General features: G+C 39.1%; 1 protein-coding gene across 1 annotated transcript in view; it reads left to right on the top strand.

The window, feature by feature from the left end:
* Positions 1 to 19,171, top strand: part of LOC127663374 (short transient receptor potential channel 7) — a 61,476-nt gene that overhangs the window by 24,948 nt on the left and 17,357 nt on the right. Inside the window, exons 4-6 of the mRNA XM_052154932.1 lie at positions 311 to 527; positions 704 to 937; positions 10,548 to 10,812. Coding sequence (XP_052010892.1) covers positions 311 to 527; positions 704 to 937; positions 10,548 to 10,812 — 716 coding nt within the window. The remainder of the gene's footprint in view (positions 1 to 310; positions 528 to 703; positions 938 to 10,547; positions 10,813 to 19,171) is intronic.

The raw sequence follows: 19,171 nt of genomic DNA, 5'->3' as shown, positions 1-19,171 counted from the left end.
GGGCAGCAACAGTTAGCCAGTGGAGTGAAATCAAGAGAGGGATGACATGGGCCCTTTTTGGCTGATTGAAGACCAGATGCACTGCTGCATTCTGGACCATCTACAGTGGCTTAAAATAAAGCCTTATTCAAAAGTTGTGTTAGTGCAAAGAGAGAGAAGAAGGGAGTGAATTTCCATGAGTTTGAAATTAGCAAACCGGTTTCCTCACCTTTTTCATGCTGCTGAAATGAAACTTTAAGACATATTAGGATGAAAAATCTTGGGCAACATTCTCCTGAAATTACCTCTCAGGATTAAATCTCTCTTTCAGCTGGGTCAGATATTACGGAGTCCCTTCATGAAGTTTGTAGCTCATGCCGTGTCTTTCACCATCTTTCTGGGTCTGCTGATTGTGAACGCATCGGACCGATTTGAGGGGGTGAAGAACCTCCCGAACGAGACAATAACAGACCACCCTCGACAAGTGTTCCGTGTCAAGACCACACAGTTCTCCTGGACGGAGCTGCTCATTATGAAATGGGTGCTAGGTAAGGACTGGTGCATGATGGGTAACTGTTGTTTGTGTGTGTGTGTGTGTGTGTGTGTGTGTGTGTGTGTTCTGTTTCCTGCTGTGCTGTCTTTCTGTACTGATTAGAGAGGTGTATGTGTGTGTGTGTGTGTGTGTGTGTGTGTGTGTGTGTGTGTGTGTGTGTGTGTGTTTCAGGAATGATTTGGTCAGAGTGTAAGGAGATCTGGTCTGACGGTCCACGGGAGTACGTCATGCACCTGTGGAATGTTCTAGATTTCGGGATGCTGTCGATCTTTGTGGCCTCGTTCACGGCTCGTCTCATGGCGTTCCTCAAAGCATCAAAAGCTCAACTCTACGTCGACCTGCACGTCCCCAATCACGACATCAGCAATGCATCCCTTCCTGCGGACATCGCCTACTTCACATATGGTGCGTAAACACACAAAAGAATTTACCACGCTAACCAGATTTTGTGTCAAAAAACCATAGTTACTACAGTTGTTCTTGTTGAATCTCACAAACATGTCCAGGTTATTTTAAAAGAAAGAAATTTGATTTGCATAATCAAAACGAAGACTGTGCTATAAAGATTTTTGCATTGTGGCATTTTATTACAGTAATTCCACTCCAAAATTATCTTGTAATGCACATATATATATACTGTATATACTGTAAATATATATATATGGGCTGTCAATCGATTCAAATGTTTCATCGAATGAATTACATGGTGTCCCGATTAATTAATCGCGATTAATCACATTTAATCGCATATACAAATATTTGCTGAGAAAGCCCCTGTTTTGGTCACTGTGTCACGTTATATATAGTTTAATACTCAATCTTTAAACACATCTTGAGATCCCTTAGTTCACATTTGCACTCCTTCAAGTGTTTTGAATGCAAGAACGTAACGCATGTTTGTGTTGTTCTGCCTGCTGATGGTTGTTTTGTTCACTGTATAAACTGTGTGTTGATCACACATCTGAAGTTTCACTTACTGCCCCCTGGAGTAAACAGGTGGTACTACAAGCTTGTATTTCTCAGGAATCTTCCTTATTACTGTCCGGGGGCATTGCCATTAATTGCGTACATTTTTTTAGCTCGTAATTTTTTTTAAATGAATCGCACTGAATTAAAGCATTACATCAACAGCACTAATATATATATATATATAATATACGCTACGTTTCAAAAGTTTGGGGTCACTTGCCTGAAATGTTTCTCATGATCTTAAAAACCTTTTGATCTGAGGGTGTAAGCTTAAATGTTTTCTATAATTTCATTGTTGTGATGACTTTACTATTATTCTAAAATGTGAAAAAATTTAAAAAATAAAAATAAATAAAGAATGAGTAAGTGACCCTAAACTTTTGAATGGTGCACATATATATATATATATCAATATATAAAAATTGTGAAGTATTTAAACATCATTGTCGTATTTGTTGTATTGAATTTACACTGATTTTAAATTCTTTTTTCTACAATTAGAACGTAGAATGCTACAATTTTTCATGATGGAATAAAAAGCCTATTTTAGTACCAGAAAATTATAAATTTTGGCATTATTTTCATTACAATTAAGATCAATTCTCATTTTTGTAATGCTAAAAACTAACATATATTATTTAAATTGTTATAATATTTGTTGTATTGAATTTAAATGACACTGATTTTAATGAAAGAGTATTTTTACTGTAATAAAGAAGGAATTCTAAATTATATTTTGCATGAAGGGGAAATTTTCTTTTTAGTACATAAAGATTTTTTGCATTGTGACATCTTCAGGACAATTAAGCACATTTACCTTCCAAATTCTCATTATAATAATGCACAAAGTGATCATATATCATTTAAATGGTAGAAACGTATTTATACACGATTGTCCTATTTGTAACAATGACTGCAGCAAACATGGAGGAAACATTACTTCAAATGCTGACAGTCTGTGTGTCTGTAGAAACTGGTTTTATATTATAAATCTGGTAGTTTATGTAGAATCAGTCGTTAGGATGCTACGGTTCAGAAACCATCATTAGCTGAGCTGAAATCTGTGGTTTGCCCGATCGGTTTGACCTCATTGTTCCTCATTCCAGCACTTTCTTTATTTTCAGCTGTATTTCAGTTCTGATCATTAATAGCTCAGTTTTATCGTCACTATGACATCATTTGGAATGGAATAATATAGCGTGCATTGATAAACATTTCAAGATAGTATTGTAGCATTGTTGTCACGAGGCCTTCTCAGAAACAAAATGGGTATTTTGCATTTTTAATCCAATTGTGTGCTAAAAGGTCTTTGTCTGCTCAGATAATGGTAAAAATAAAAATAATGAAATATGTTACATCTGGTTCATTTATAGTAAATTAGAAATGGAAGGTCACATTTGGGCAAATGTAGCAGGTTATCCAGGTATCCAACAGTATGCATACAGAATACTGTTCATACTGCATACTACTGAAAAAGTATGATAATGGTAGTATGCCATTCTGAAATACACAATGTGATACATAGAGCTGATATCTTCTCTTATCAATGCTGCTATCTGCTGGTTTGAATCTGATATCACAGCCTGTGAAATCATCAGATTTCACCACCTTTTAAATTTCTCCCTCTGATTCTCTTTGAGGTCCTTCAAACCCCAAACACACACGAATTCTCATCAAATGAAGGGATGTTGATCGACCTGTCTTAATGTTTTCTTCAAGTTCTTACATTTGGAAATCATGTTATGATACTACTGGTGTTTTTACAACATGATCTAATGGTATTTACTTTTCATTTTTACCTTTTACCGTGGTTTAATAAACATGGTACTGTGGTATTACAATGCATTTTTAGATATTATAGTGGTATTACCATTTGTTATTTTTGGAGGTTGTTCAATGTTTTTAACGCTAATATTATGCTGTTACCATGATTCCCTCGAGTTGTACCATAGTATTATTACCATGTTTTTTAAAAGATATTTAACATGTTATTACCATGTTTTTGGGACAGTAATATCATGGTGTTACCGTGCTTTTTGCGGATATTGTACTATGGTATTACAACGTTTCTGGGACAATAATGTGACGATGTTACCATATATTTTGCAGATATTGTTCTAGAGTATTGCCATGTTTTTGCAACAGTAATATGATGGTGTTGCCATGCTTTATGCAGATACTGCATTATGGTTTTACTATGTTTTTAGGACAGTAATATGATGCTGTTGCCACAATTTGCAGATATTGTACTATGGTATTACCATGTTTTTGGGACAGTAATATGATGGTGTTGCCATGCTTTATGCAGATATTGTACTTTGTTATTACCATGTTTTTGGGACAGTAATATGATGGTGTTACCGTGCTTTATGCAGATATTTTACTATGGCATTACTATGTTTTGGGGGGACACTGCCAGGATGTTTTCACCATTTGTATTCTGTGGAAAGGTACTTTTTTATTGCTATGTTTATTGTGGTGGACCCAAGATAGTATCATGTTTTGGACATGGTATCATGATATTGCCATATCTTTTGCTTATATTGTACTATGGTATTACAATGGTTTTTGGAAATATTGTACTATGGTTTTACCATGTTGCATTTTTTTTTTAGCTCTTTGTCTTGGGGGGTGGGGGCTACCATGGTATTACTATGTTCTTTGGAAGAAGTACAAAGATACTATAATGCCAGGTTTTTTAGACATTGAACCAAGGTAGTACCATGGTTTTGAAGCCCAACCCCGACCCGGCCCGACCCAGTCCATCATTATGTTTTAGGCTGGGTTCTGGTCAATTTGTCAGATGTCTTTTAGCTTGTATATGGCAGCCATATCATCCTGCAGCTCTTGCCTGGTTGCCCACTAAAGCCAAGCAGGGTTGAGCCTGGCCAGTACCTGGATGGGAGACCTCCTGGGGAAAACCAAGGTTGCTGCTGGAAGTGATATTAGGGAGGCCAGCAGGGGGTGCTCACCCTACGGTCTGTGTGGGTCCTAATGCCCCAGTATAGTGACGGGGACACTATACTGTAAAAAGGCACCGTCCTTCGGATGAGATGTTAAACTGAGGTCCTGACTATATGTGGTCATTAAAAATCCCAGGACACTTCTTGTAAAGAGTAGGGGGTAACCCTGGTGCCCTGGCCAAATTGGCCCCTATCTATCATGGCCTTGTATTAATCTGCATCCCTGAATTGGCTACATCACTCTACTCTCTCCTCCCCATCAATAGCTGGTGTGTGGTGGGCGTTCTGGTGCACTATGGCTGCCGTAGATTCACCCATATGCTATGTAAGTGCTTTGAGTGCCTAGAAAAGTGCTATATAAATGTAAGGAATTATTATTATTTGTAATCAATGAAAAACTAAACAGCCTTACCTTACCTAACGTGCCTCACACATGTGCTCTCATTCATAGACATATTTGCTTTTTATTTGTTTTTCCATTGTTTTTCTATGCAAGCAAATGCTGAACGGATGTCTTCGAATTTTACATCGCGTCTCACTGTTTATTTAGTGTCTCACGCTAGACTGGCACATTTTTACAAAGTAAAAAGAACTTCAAATTTTAAAAAAGTATTTCGAGACACATGTTCTGTTTCATTCATTGCGCTGCATCTAGCTTGTTTTGTGAATGTATTAAATATGAATATTTCCTTTTATTTTTGTCATTTCTTACAGTTCTTTTCCTGGTTTGCCTTACTAATATACTATAATTTAATTTGTCATTAGTTCTAGTTTCTAGCCAATTAGATGCTTTTTGATTTGTATACACCCTCAGTTGATTAACCAAAATATACACAAAAACAAAGAAACAAAGGAAAATAAACTTTTTAAACTTGTTTTTTAAAACTGTACATTTCTCATGAACACACACTACAAACATCAGACAGCTCCAGAATCTCTCAGTCTATTGTGCGTCAACGCAGGCATTTATAAAGCAGCACCCATTAGCACAAGGCTGCAGTAATTGGTTAATCAACAGAGACTAGAAAGAAACTGGAACTAATGAGCAAATTAAATTAGAGCATATTAGTAAGGCAAACCAGGAAAAGAATTGTAAGTGATGACAAAAATAAAAGAAAATAATAATCTTTAATACAGCCACCCCCAAATTTATATAAAAAATTTGCAAAGTTTAAATTGTCCTTATCCAAAAAAAAATGGCTTAAAGGGGATCAGCATAAACCGGAATAGGGACAAGACGTGCTACAGTTCGGATGCCCCTGCTGTAGCTGGGGGAAGCTGGGGATTAAGAATCTTGACAAAAGAGTCAAGGTAGAGGTTAGGGTTTTCAGGGCACCATTTTTGTCTAGACTACAACAGAAGGAGATAATGCTTAATGAAATGGGCCCAAAGATGGTCAGCAAGAATCTGGCTGTATCTCCACTGCCTATGACTGAGAAGTTCTGTATCAGAGAAAAGCACCTGAGGTAGAGAGGCATCATGCAGAAAAAGATTTGGGGCAATTGGATCAGGGTCTGTCACATCTGAGGAAACAAACCCTAAAGATCTTACTTCAATCTTAATTAAGACTGTAAGACTGTCTGCAATACTTCCTCAGAGACAGATTTCTCTAAAGCTACCTTTAGAGCAAGTTCATTCCACCTTCTGCACCCCATTTTGGAGGATCATGGGAACGGGAGGTCTGATCCATTAAGGTAGCATTAGAGAAAACTTTGGGAACTCAATCTGTCTCTGAGGAAGTATTTCAGACAGTCTTAATGTCTAGGCTTCGTAGCTGTGAGATGTGCCTCCTGAAATAACCACAGTGGGCTCAGACATACAAAGATGAGATCCTGAAATTGTTGAAAGCTGGATATATTAAACAACTATCCTCCTCCGACGACTCCAGTGCTGCAGAAACCTGGTATATCCCTCATCATTTGGTAACTCATTATGGGAAAGATTGTATTTGATTGTTCCTTTACCTACCAAGGTCAAAGCCTCAACTCTCAACTGCTGCCTGGGCTTGCATTAGGCCCTTCTCTCCTTGGGGTTCTCCTCCACTTCAGGGAGCATAATTTAGCCATTAGTGGTGATATTCTTTGTATGTTCCATCAGATTTGCTTGTTACCTCAAGATAAGCCACTCCTTCGCTTACTGTGGCGTGATTTGAACCATGAAGCTCCTCCTTCAAGTGTACGAATGGCAAGTTTTGCCTTTTGGCACAACTTGTAGCCCCTGTTGTACCATTTATGCTCTGCAAAGGCTGGTCAAGGACACACAGGCGGGAGAGGATATAGCTCATTCAGTGAATAATTGTTTCTATGTAGACAATTGCGTACAAAGCCTTCCAACAGCTGAATCAGCTAAGAGTCTCATTGATAACCTCCGGAAATTACTGGCATCGGGAGGATTTGAAATTCATCAGTGGGCTAGTAATGATCCTGATGTTATAAAACACACCCTCAGAAGCCAGTTCAGGACAAACGGAACTCTGGTTTGCTCACAATCCTTCTGTAGAGTCCACCTTGGGACTTCAATGGAACTGCCTTTCAGATGTCCTGGGTTAAAAACACAGTGCTATTGAGTCAACTGCACCTACCATGTGTCACATATACAGGATACTTGCAAGTCTGTATGATCCTCAAGGCTACATCCTTCCTTTCACTACTAAAGCCAAGGTTATTGTTCGACATCTGTGGGCCAGAACACGTGATTGGGATGATACTAATTTACCTCATGAGCTCTAAATGGCCTGGTGATCATGGGAAGCAGAGCTTCAGATGTTGCCTAATGTTATGCTTCCCCGATGCTATACCCCTCACAGCAGTGAGACTGCTGCTGTTACAGAGATCCACATATTCTGTGACTCTTCAGAACAGTCTTATGATGCAGTAGCCTACCTGCGTACAGAAGATAGTACTGGTCCAAACTCATGTTTCCTTTCTTTTGGCTAGATCTCGTGTGGCCCCAAAGAAGCAATTGTCAATTCCTCGACTTGAACTATGTGCAGCATTCGTGGGTTCCCAATTGTCTGATGTTCTTCAGGTAGATCTTACCTTTCCTGTGCGATACAGTATCTTTTGGACTGACTCAAGCACTGTTCTCCACAAGAGAGGCTGAGATTCAAGAACTTACACAAGGACAAGAGTGAAGTTATGTTGAGTCTGTAAATAATCCAGCCGATGACATCAGCAGGGGTAAAACTTTGTCAGAGCTTATTAGGCCCCCCTTTCTTTTGAAATAACCTGATTTATGGCCCATTAAGCCATCAACAGAACCTCTAGATGATCATGGAGAGTTACTGAAACTTCACTTTTGGTGTCACCCTTGTTGACCCATTACCTATTCCTGAATCTAGTGAGTTTTCCACATTTCAAGACCCATTGATGACTACTGTAGAATCCATTCACAGGTGGCTGATAAGAATGGAACTCCCTCTGCTGAGACCTTCCATGATGCTGAAATAACTATCTTGAAACAAGCACAGAGTGAGTCATTCAAGGATGATATTGCATGCCTATAGAACAAAAGACCCTCTTGTTATCAAGCAGTTTGCTTTCATTGTCCCTGTAGTTAGAGCCAGAAATTGGGCTTATTCATTTTGGATGAAGGCTTCGGCAAAGTTATGATATTCCTTTGGAAACATTCATCCTATTGTCTTGAACCCAGCTCATGCTACCACTAAACTTCTCATAAAGCATTATGATGAGTAACTTCAACATCCTGGAAGAGAGAGGCTTTTTGTTGAACTTAGGAAGAAGTACTGGATTTTGAGAGGATGAGAGGCAGTAGGAAAACACCACCATGTGTTAAGTGCAATCTTGAGCAAATCCTATTATCCCTCAAATGGCTGATCTTCCCCTGCATGTTTGCATATAGGTAAACCATCTTTCTTTTCCATGGGCATGGATTGGTAGACAAGTGGGGAAGAGATGGGGGATTAATTTCAAATGTTTATCCACAAAGAGTGTGCATCTGTATTTGCTCCATACCTTCAGTTCTGATTCATTCTTAATGTCTCTTAGACGTTTTACTTCCCACAGAGGTACTCCTTTTGAACTGCTATCTGATCAAGGAACAAATTTCAAAGGTGGTGCTAAGGAAATACGTCAAGCCTATCAGACCTTAATACCTGATTTGCAAACAACATTGGCAAACCAACAAATCTCCTTCAAGTTCATTCCACCTTCTGCACTCCATTTTGGAGGATCATGGGAATGGGAGGTCTGATCCATTAAGGTAGCATTAAAGAAAATTTGGTAACTCAATCTGTCTCTGAGGAAGTATTGCAGTCAGTCTTAATTTAAATTGAAGGCATCCTTAATTCAAGACCTTTAGGATATGTTTTCTCAGATGTGGAAGACCCTGTTCCAATGACCTCAAATCTTTTGCTGATGGGCAGGCATGGTGCCTCTCTACCTCTGGTGCCTTTCTCTGATACAGAACTTCTCAGTCATAGGCAGTGGAGATACAGCCAGATTCTTGCTGACCACTTTTGGGCCCATTTCATTAAGTATTATCTCCTTCTGTTGTAGTCTAGACAAAAATGGTGCCCTGAAAACCCTAACCTCTACCTTGACTCTGTTGTCATGATTCTTAATACCCAGCTTCCTCATTCTACCTGGCCTATAGGTAAGCACACTGCAATTCATCCTAGTATGGATGGTCAAGTAAGGATTGCTGATGTTCAAAGATCCCTTTTAAGCCATTTTTTTTTTGGATAGGGACAATTTAAACTTTGCAAATTTTGATATAAATTTGGGGGCGGCTGTATTAGATATAGTTATTTCCTGTTATTTTTGTTTTTTTGTATCTTTTGGTTGTGTAATTTAAATAATATTTACCTTGATTGAAGTGTTTGTATTTCTGTTCTTGTCAAGAAACCTCACATTATGTACTCCCTCCTCATCTGCTTTGTTCAGCCTGCTTTATTGGACTAATGAAGTGGTCAAATGGAAATGCACTACTGGACTCTGTGTTCTTACAGACACTCTTGTTGGACTCAAGCCAGACATTTCCTCCTTAATCCTAATCTCCCTTACATGGTCATTTGAGCTGGAAGCTCATTGATTAGCAGCAGGATATGTCAAGTCAGTCTTTGCCATCCCTTTCCCATAATGACAGAGATTTGCCGGACTCAACTCCCTGCCCACTATGATGACTTTGTGATGCAGAATTCTGTCTTATCACATCCACCATTGACTAGTGGAGAGTTTTCTCCTGAGGATTGTGGTGCACAGTATCATCCACGGGAAAAGGAAGATGTAAATGAGGAGCCATTTTTTGAAGAAGCCAGCCAACCTCCTTCTGTACCCCATTTAGTAGTTACAGAACCTGACCATCAAATTGAGCTCCTTCAGCAGTTGATTACAGGAGTTAAGATGCAAGGTAGATTAATCCAACAGTGCATGAATGCAGGTGGCTCTCCGCATGCTTCAAGGTCTCCCCCTATGAACATTCTACTTCTAGATCTTCAGATCCTGTTTTTGTAACCTAGTGGGGTTATTCAACAACTCTCACCTCAGGTTCAAGTTCCTTTTCAGTTTTAGTCTCCACCTCCTGTAAATCATATCTCCTCTGCCCAGATCCTATCTCCCTCCTCATCTGCTTTGTTCAGCCTACTTTAATGGACTAATAAAGTGGTCACCCTTACAGTGAAGGTGTCACAAAGATGTGGCATTCTGTTCAGGACTTTATGTGACTGTTACATTGTTACACATGATTCCAGATTGTTCTGCACCAAACAAAGTTTTAGTGCTTGATTAACTGTAATGTTTTATTTCCATTCTGCTCTGATGTGATGAGGGCCAGGTAGGGTATGGTCAAACAGTCTCAGGTACGGGCCGGGTTCGGTTTTTAATTTTAAGGCCTGTCCAGACCTCTAGTTAGTACATTACCATGATTATATTACCTTGTTTTTTGGACACTACTATTATGTTAATACCATGATATTGTCTGTAGTTCTTTGTGTACATGTAAATATCATGGTATATAAAAGTGGTCATTATTTAATTGAATTAAAATCATTTAATTATATTTCTCAAATTGCGACTGCATTACCATCACTGTATTTTTCAAGTAGTGTTCTCTGTCTTTCGCAGCGAGGAACAGATGGAGACCATCAGATCCACAGATAATCTCTGAGGGTCTCTACGCCATCGCGGTGGTCCTGAGCTTCTCTCGTATCGCTTACATCCTCCCTGCCAATGAGAGCTTCGGCCCGCTGCAGATCTCACTGGGTCGCACGGTGAAGGACATCTTCAAATTCATGGTCATCTTCATCATGGTGTTCGTCGCATTTATGATCGGCATGTTCAACCTTTACTCATATTACCTGGGGGCCAAATACAACCCCGCCTTCACCACGTAAGTGACACACCAATTGAATTCTATTGTTGTTGTAATTTTTGGGGGCTTTCTCCTCTTCCAGTGTATAGGGTTACAGTAACTGTAAGTAACCCATCGGTTGGTCAACTACCGGAGAGTGTAAACTCTGTGACTTTGGCACTTTGAAAACATTGCTCTGTTGGGATCTAATTAAATACAATTTAAATCGTAATCAGATTTAATTGAGAGCTTGTGAATCAGAATCGATTACAGTAATGAAATCTGTATGGATACCTAGCCCTATTCATGTATGTTTATTAAGCTGTTTTCCTCATAGGGTCTGATTATAGGTTTTACTATTTCTATGGGGAAGTTTATTCACACAATATAAGCAAAACCCGACACACACACAGTCACAATACCTGTGCTGCATGAACTCATGAACATTACGTGACCTTACCAACATTTTTGCAGAACTAAATTATGTGCTTAATTACATGTTTGGCTGCAGTTTCCCAGTGAAATGTCCAGCGGGGGGCGCCAAAAGCGAATGAAATGGTGTCGTATTCAGACAAGGTTTTTAGGGTGAATATTAGATGGAGGTTGTAATGAGTAAAACATATAGTACCTCCCTAACCTAAAACTAAACATTAGTGATCTAAAAACAAATGAGTGGTGAACAAAACAGACACCACGGTGGTGGTGGTGGTGGTGTAGTGGGCTAAGGCACATAACTGGTAATCAGAAGGTCGCTGGTTCGATCCCCACAGCCACCACCATTGTGTCCTTGAGTAAGAGGCACTTAACTCCAGGTTGGTCCGGGGGGATTGTCCCTGTAATAAGTGCACTGTAAGTCGCTTTGGATAAAAGCATCCTGCCAAATGCATAAATGTAAATGCAATCCTTACTAAAGGTAAAGTGATATATATGTTTTACAGATTAATCAGTACCGATAGTTGCTTTTTGGAAATATCAGTTGTTGGAAACAATACAAGAGGATAGTTGTCAATATTTTATTCATTTGTTTTACCCTAATTGTTTGTATATTATCAATAATGGTGAAATATATACATAAACTCTTCATCTGGTGAATCTATAGGCTATAAAAGCTTAATTTGGTAAATACGTACATATAGAGTAGTGTAACAGAGCCAAAATGCAGTAATTTCAAAATAAGTGTCCCCAGTGTATTTTGAGATTGTTTCAAGTAAAAAGTCCCACGTTATGCACCAAATCTTAATTTCTCTAGTTATTATTGTGATTTTGGTTGCAAAATAAACTGTTTTTTTAAGGAAGAATATTTTTTTTTTCTATAGATGGATTTAAAAAATAATTATCCACCATATTTATCGATATTGGCAAAATCCACTATCATCGTCCACTTAACACCTAAACCTAACCGATAATGTCCTAAAGCGAATGTGACATGAAAACCCCATTTTCTGAAGCAACCTCATCATTTTATGTCGCTTCTATGACATGTTTGTCTCTTGTTTCAGCTCCAGAGTCCAACACTCTATCATAGTGGTATTCAATTACAGTTCCAAGAGGTCCAGTCTCTACATGTCCTTCCCAGCAAAGATCCGGACAATAACATACATGGTGTCAGTAGCCAGAATATCTATGAAATGGATTAAGTAATGCTTAATCAACTTTATGAAATAGTTACTATAAATGTCCAAGTTGGCAGCAATAGTACCTTGTAAAATAAAAAAAACAAATCATAAAGTCAAAACAGTCTCTTCAAAAATAGGCAAGGAATAGGACACTGGGGCCCCAGAGACAAGTCAAATTGAGGTTTGGGGAATATTCTACCAAAAGATGCTAATTTTTCAATGATTTCATCAATCGAGTGCACTTTGTTGTGGATAATAACTGTTTGTTTTGAAGCTGAATGAGTCCAGTATTTGTGTTTGGATATTTTTAGATACCTAAAGGTCATAGGAGGCCATGCGACTAAGGAAATATGCTGTAAAGTGAAGTTCACTTTGCTTCATTCTTGTTTTCTGCTGTGTGTTTTAGCAAAAGATGCCAGTATCTATATTGCTGCTCACTGTATTTCTCTGCTACGGCCTACTGTCGTTAAAATATCCGCGTCTGCAAATCAGCGCACAGCACCATATCTAGTGTGGCAATCTGAGCCCAAATGCTAGCGCTGTACACAACTCCATTGTTTTGTCACGCTGATCACTTGAAGTGAAGGAACGGTAATATGGTGCAGCCGATGTTATGATGTCACGTGGTCTGGATGGAGCCAAATGGGGTCCGGGTTCAGACGGCGGTTTGCTAAACGGTGACCACTGCTTTATCAGGTGAGCTAACATGGAAGCTAATCGATTTAGAATAAGTGTGTAAATGTAGGTAGGTCTGAAATGCAAGTGTTAAAATGTGTCGTTCTTTAAATTATTAATTATAATAAAAGTGTTTCGATATCAGAACATACTGTGTGAGTAATAAGGGTTTATAAAGTCATAAGCAGCCATTAAAGTCATGATTTGAGTGAAAGTGATAATCTCTAGTGTTAATTTCTTCTGGAAACTGCGGCGAAACGTAGAACACGGCACGTAGAAGTCAGTTTGCAAACATGTAGTAATAGTGTTGCTTGTTCTGCTGTATGACACCGGGTTGCGATTTTGACTTTCAACAGGTTGCACCTAAAATTGCACCAAACTCTCCTGTTTCCTTTCCTTTCTTATTCAAACTCTCCATTTCTGTCTCTGCTGTCATCTTGTATTAATGTGACTGCTGTTTTTGAGCGGTAAGCTCTGATTGGTATTCTCCGCACACATATGTCAAGCTCATGAAAGAATGGTTTGGCTGCAAATAAGTTTTTTTTTGTTCTGGACAGCTCGTTTTGATGTCGATCCCAGCGGTCCGTCTTCATTTAAGTGCAAACATGAAAAGACATACCAGCGCTCCTCATGGGGGCTTTTCTCCACCGCTTGCTGTTGTGATTGTCTTTCATTTAAAAGATGGTCAAAACCGCTCAAAACTGTTCTTCATTATGGAAGAAAGCCTGAAGATCTTGAAATGAAGTTCCTAATTCACTGCAGTGAATCGGATGTTTCTTCTAAAATGTCATTGGATGATGGATTGGATTGATGTACAGTAAGGGTGCAGAGCTATTAAATAGCTGATTTGATGAGAAAGATGAAACGCCATTAGCAGCTGTAATGTAACAAGTATTTCTGAGTGAAACGAGATATTCATTGAGACCCTCCCTCAATGTGCTACAACAAATTTTCACCCTGTTCATCACGCAATGCTATCTTATGACATCTAAACACTTTTACTCTAGCGCATGATAAATTTGAACATTTGCATTACATACTCATGTGCATTTGTTCAAGTGCAATCAAATTGCACAGTAGCTCAACTGATAGTGTTGCACTTGCGATGCAAAGGACCAGGATATGAGTCCTGAGGAGCACATGTGAGCTGTAGGGGTCACATAAGCACCACAAAATGACGTGGTTGTGTATTAATTTCACATTTGCTTTTTCTGACACTATTGGTTAGCTCTAGTTTTAAGTTTTAGGGTGGGGAGGTCGGTTTTGTTGATTTAAAATTCAATAGATTTCCTTTAAAACTTCATCTGTTTGGGAGAACAGTTAGCTCACTTTAGTGCCACACAGTGGACATTTCACCTCAGAACTGCCTTAACACGTGTAATGAACCACCTAATCTCATTTAGCAAAAGATGTCGCCACTGTCCCGTAATTTTCATGAGATCAAGCTCGAAAAAAAGGTAGGGTTGGACTTCATCAGAAATTGATTGCACCATGAAAAGCGGGCATTACCTGAATGTATCCATGCAACTAGCTGGGCGTGGTCTGTATATACAATGTTAGGTTGGAGGGGAGGAGTTTGGTGACATCACTGGAGAAGGATCGTTTCAGTGGCGGAGCAAGTTGTATTTAAATATGATGGTAGATTACGTAGACCAATTTACAAAAACAAAATAACTTTTTTTATCTTCTTTCGAATAATGTGATTACAATAATGCCAGAAACATGTGTCAAGAAAGTAAATTGGCTCAATTTTAGATTTCATTTTTGTTTTAACCCTTAAATGCATGGGAATTTGCCAAAACACATTTACAAAATTGGAACTTTGGAGAACCGGCACATACGTAGATCTATCAAAAAATGTATTTACAAAATGCCCAGATAGTGTTACATTTTCAAAATATTTTCAAAACAATTAGAAATGAATGTAAAGTAGTGAGTGTACAGCTTGTATCACAGTGTAAATTTGCTGTCCCCTCAAAATAACGTTTAATGTCTAAACCGCTGGCAACAAAAGTGAGTACACCCCCTAAGTGAAATGGACATTTGTGTTGTCACATGAAAAGATATAATCAAATATTTACAAAAATGTGAGGGGTGTACTCACTTTTGTGAGATACTGTGTATTTTGTTTTATTTTTTATAAATCAAAGAGATAATGCAAAAAAGCAGGACAAATCTAGAACAGTATTAATTATTTTCACACCGAAATTTCATGAGACGTAACTTACTATCAAACACATATTGCTACTCAAGCTGCACATAATTTACATATACGTTACACAAATGCATTTTCTCATGCAATTATTCAGTATATGCACAATTTACATAATTTCACTTTTGGTACTTAAACCATTATTACATTTCTTTTGCCAATTTTGCAAATGGGGTGGAGTGAGGTCCTGGGTCCCCCCCATGAGTAATAACAGATTCGGCTGCACATTTTGTCCTAATGTTGTTTTGTTGTGTCTGTGCTGGGGATTTTGTTTGCTGTAGGTGGTAAATTAGCATGCTGATTAAAGTGATGCACCGTCAGAGCTCGCCAGCCACTGGTGTGTAACGGACCATGGAAACCCACTAGCATCACCATGGTTACACTCCTCTGTGATGGTTCTAAATGGAGAGTCAGGACGGAGAGCAATGACAGGGTCCCATCAATGTATCTCAGCCAGTGTGCGAGGAGGCGTCAATTTAATTCATTCAATGCGCATCTCTAAAGTGTCCTGCAGAGATGGAGACTGTTTTTAAGACAAAATGAGCCGCGGTCCAGATTTAATCAATGAACTGTCTCAGAGACAGCTGATGGCGTGGTTTAATCAGACACAAGGAAGATTAAATGTGTTTGAGCTGTAGTTTGATGTGGATATGCAGGGTTAGCCACACGCCTGTCAGGCTGAACAAAACATGCCAGCTTGTGACATCCGATGCAGGACAGAAAACATGATTTAACTTTTCACATATGATGGCTTCACTACAAATGTCAAGCCTCAAATGCTATTTTAATGCGATTGCATGTGATTAAACAAAAACACATGCATTTAATTAATGTGCAAAATGTATGTATTGTTCTGTAATTTGTCCATTATATTTCCTCTAATTTTTTACTGCATGTAAATATGTTAAAGTCAACATGAAACGACATTCACAACTCTATTTACTTCCATAATGTGCCGTATTTTCGAGTGAAACATGACATACATATCAATGCCGGGACCTGATTTTATCCATCAGGAATTTAGTGTTTGAGGAAAGTATTTATAAGACAATTTGTAGGGGATTGAAAAATAAATGGGCTTGATGATGTCAGCCGAAATGGGAAGTCATTTCAGATAGACAGGCATACAGGCAGACAGACAGACAGACAGGCAGATAGACAGATAGATGGACCGGACGGACGGACGGACAGACAGATAGATACATAAATAATGTAACAAGAATATGAGCTGAAGTGCATTAAAGTTAATACATTTTTTTTTCCTGCTGTCACCAGAGGGCGGTGTGGTGCCGGTCTAGTCTATAGGAAGCCAGTGCCTATAAAGTAACATGCAGTATTTCCCATTATGGTTTGGTAAAGTTCACTCTGGAGCTCATTATTTATGAGACAGTCAAACACCTCTGCACCTCAAACAAACTTAACTGACCTCAGACATAGTAGATTTACATTTATTTACATTTATGCATTTGGCAGACACTTTTATCCAAAGCGACTTACAGAGCCCTTATTACAGGGACAATCCCCCCGGAGCAACCTGGAGTTAAGTGCCTTGCTCAAGGACACAATGGCGGTGGCTGTGGGGATCGAACCAGCAACCTTACGATTACCAGTTCAATGCTTTAACCCACTACGCCACCACCACTCACAGTAGTAGTAGATGGGGACTAAATGTGGAAGTGTAAGAATCTATAAATATAACATTACCAAATAGCACAGGAAGGGAAATACAACTTTAGAACAGGCGAAATATTAGTTTAGGTAAAACTGTGTTTGCTAAATGCAGTCAGTGCTCATCACTTTCCCATGGCTTCTGCTGGACTAGTGTCAGCCTTGGACAGATCGCCCACAGTCTGATGCTCATAGCACATTCTGAATGGCTATGTTCAATGACACTTCCTTGAGAAGCACACACAACTTTTTTATCAGTACGGCTGGAAACAGAGTTGTGTTCACAAAGTTCCGCCTTTTGAAGCTAAAATAATCACCAGATTCACCCATGTTTGCCATGTTAAGAGACATCAAATCTCTTCAAAGTTTTGTTTGCGGCACTTTGCTCTGTGATCGCTCGTATTATTAATACATTACCAAAGCTAGGAAATGGCTTTAAATGTCTTTAAACGGACAACTTCATGATTAAGGCTCATCACAGATGAGAGACACAACTGATTTATTACAGAACTCAAGGTGCTGACCTTTTATCTGAGATTCCACATTGGATACATACTGTTTAAAATGGCAGAGGACATCGATGTTTCTATAGTGATCGATTATTGCGCACCGGATACCGTGAAATAGGGAGAAATACCCCCTCTTGGATGCTATTTTACCACTGAGAAAGCTGATCTTCTGAAAGCTGACAGCATCTCTGCTTGGGTGTGGCAACGGTGATCACACACGCTCTCTCGCTCTCTCTCTCTCTCTCTCTCTCTCTCTCACACACACACACACATTTATCCAATGACTTGTTAGAAACAGCACAAGCTGTGATACTATTTCTGTAGTGACATTTTTGAATTACTAACGGAGGCTTGGACGCATCATTTTTTTGAACAAGCAACGGCAGATTCTGATCCGTCGCGTAAGAAAGTAGTTCCATGCACAAATGCGTTTTTATTACCGTACTCAGTTTTTGCTAATTGTTTTAAATTGACTTGTTCATTGAACAGTTGTATATAAGCAATATCACTCTCGCAATCGTGCTATATGGCCCTACATCAGCACTGCTGTAAATTCCTACAGCACTCAGCCTGTGGCAGTGCTGATGTAGGGCCATATAGCACGATTGCGAGAGTGATATTGCTTAAATGTCTGTGAAATTCTCTGTGATAACATTTTCCGTAGAGGTTGACCGATATATCGGTTTTACCAATTAATCGGTGCCGATAGTTGCTTTTTGGAACTATTAGTTAGCTGTCAAAATGTATGGCTATTGTTTATTGTTTGTTTGTATATATATATATATATATATATATATATAACCGAAATATCTTGCTCGCATAAGTATTCAACCCCTGTGCTGTGGAAGCTGCCAGGTTACACCAATGAAATTGCCCTAATGAGGACACAATTATTTACCATCGGCATCCACCTGCGAATCATTAAAGTTGCAATCACATTTTCTGGATAAAATACCCATTGTTGAAGTATCACTGGTCAGGCTGTGAATCTGAAGGAAAATGAAGACCAAAGAGTATTCTACAGAAGTAAGAGATAAAGTAATAAATATGCATAGATTAGGGAAAGGGTACAAAATAAAATCCAAATGTTTGGATATCCCAGTGAGCACAGTTGGATCAATGATCAGGAAGTGGAAGCTGCACCACACCACCCAGGCACTGCCAAGAAAAGGCCGTCCCACAAAACTCAGTGCTCTAACATAAAGGAGACTTGTAAGAGAAGCCACAGAGAGGGCAATGATCACTTTGAAGGAGCTACAGAGTTCAGTGGCTGGGAGTGGAGGAATGGTGCACCAGTCAACCATATCAAGAGTACTGCATAACGCCGGCCTTTATGGGGGGGTGGCAAGAAAGAAGCCGTTATTCAAAAAGTACCATCTGAAAGCACGTCTGGAGTTTGCCAGAAAGCATATGAGTGACCCAGCTGTGATGTGAGAGTTTTGGGGTCAGATGAGACCAAGATAGAGCTTTTTGGCCAAAACCCAAAGCGCTATGTGTGGCGCAAACCTAACACTTCCTATGCCACAAGACACACCATCCCTACATTGAAGTAGGGTGGTGGTGGTGGCATCATGCCGTGGGGATGGTCCTCATCAGCAAGGACTGTGCATCGTGTTAAAACTGAAGAAAGACCAAACTATAGGGAAATACTGCAAGAGAACCTGATACACTCCGTTAAAAAAACTGATGCTTGGGAGGAAATTCACCTTTCAGCAGGA

This window comes from Xyrauchen texanus, chromosome 23, assembly GCF_025860055.1.
Source record: "Xyrauchen texanus isolate HMW12.3.18 chromosome 23, RBS_HiC_50CHRs, whole genome shotgun sequence".
In the NCBI taxonomy this organism is placed as follows: domain Eukaryota; kingdom Metazoa; phylum Chordata; class Actinopteri; order Cypriniformes; family Catostomidae; genus Xyrauchen; species Xyrauchen texanus.
The sequence above is the reverse complement of the archived record's forward strand: the minus strand, read 5'-3'. Positions and strand labels throughout refer to the sequence as shown.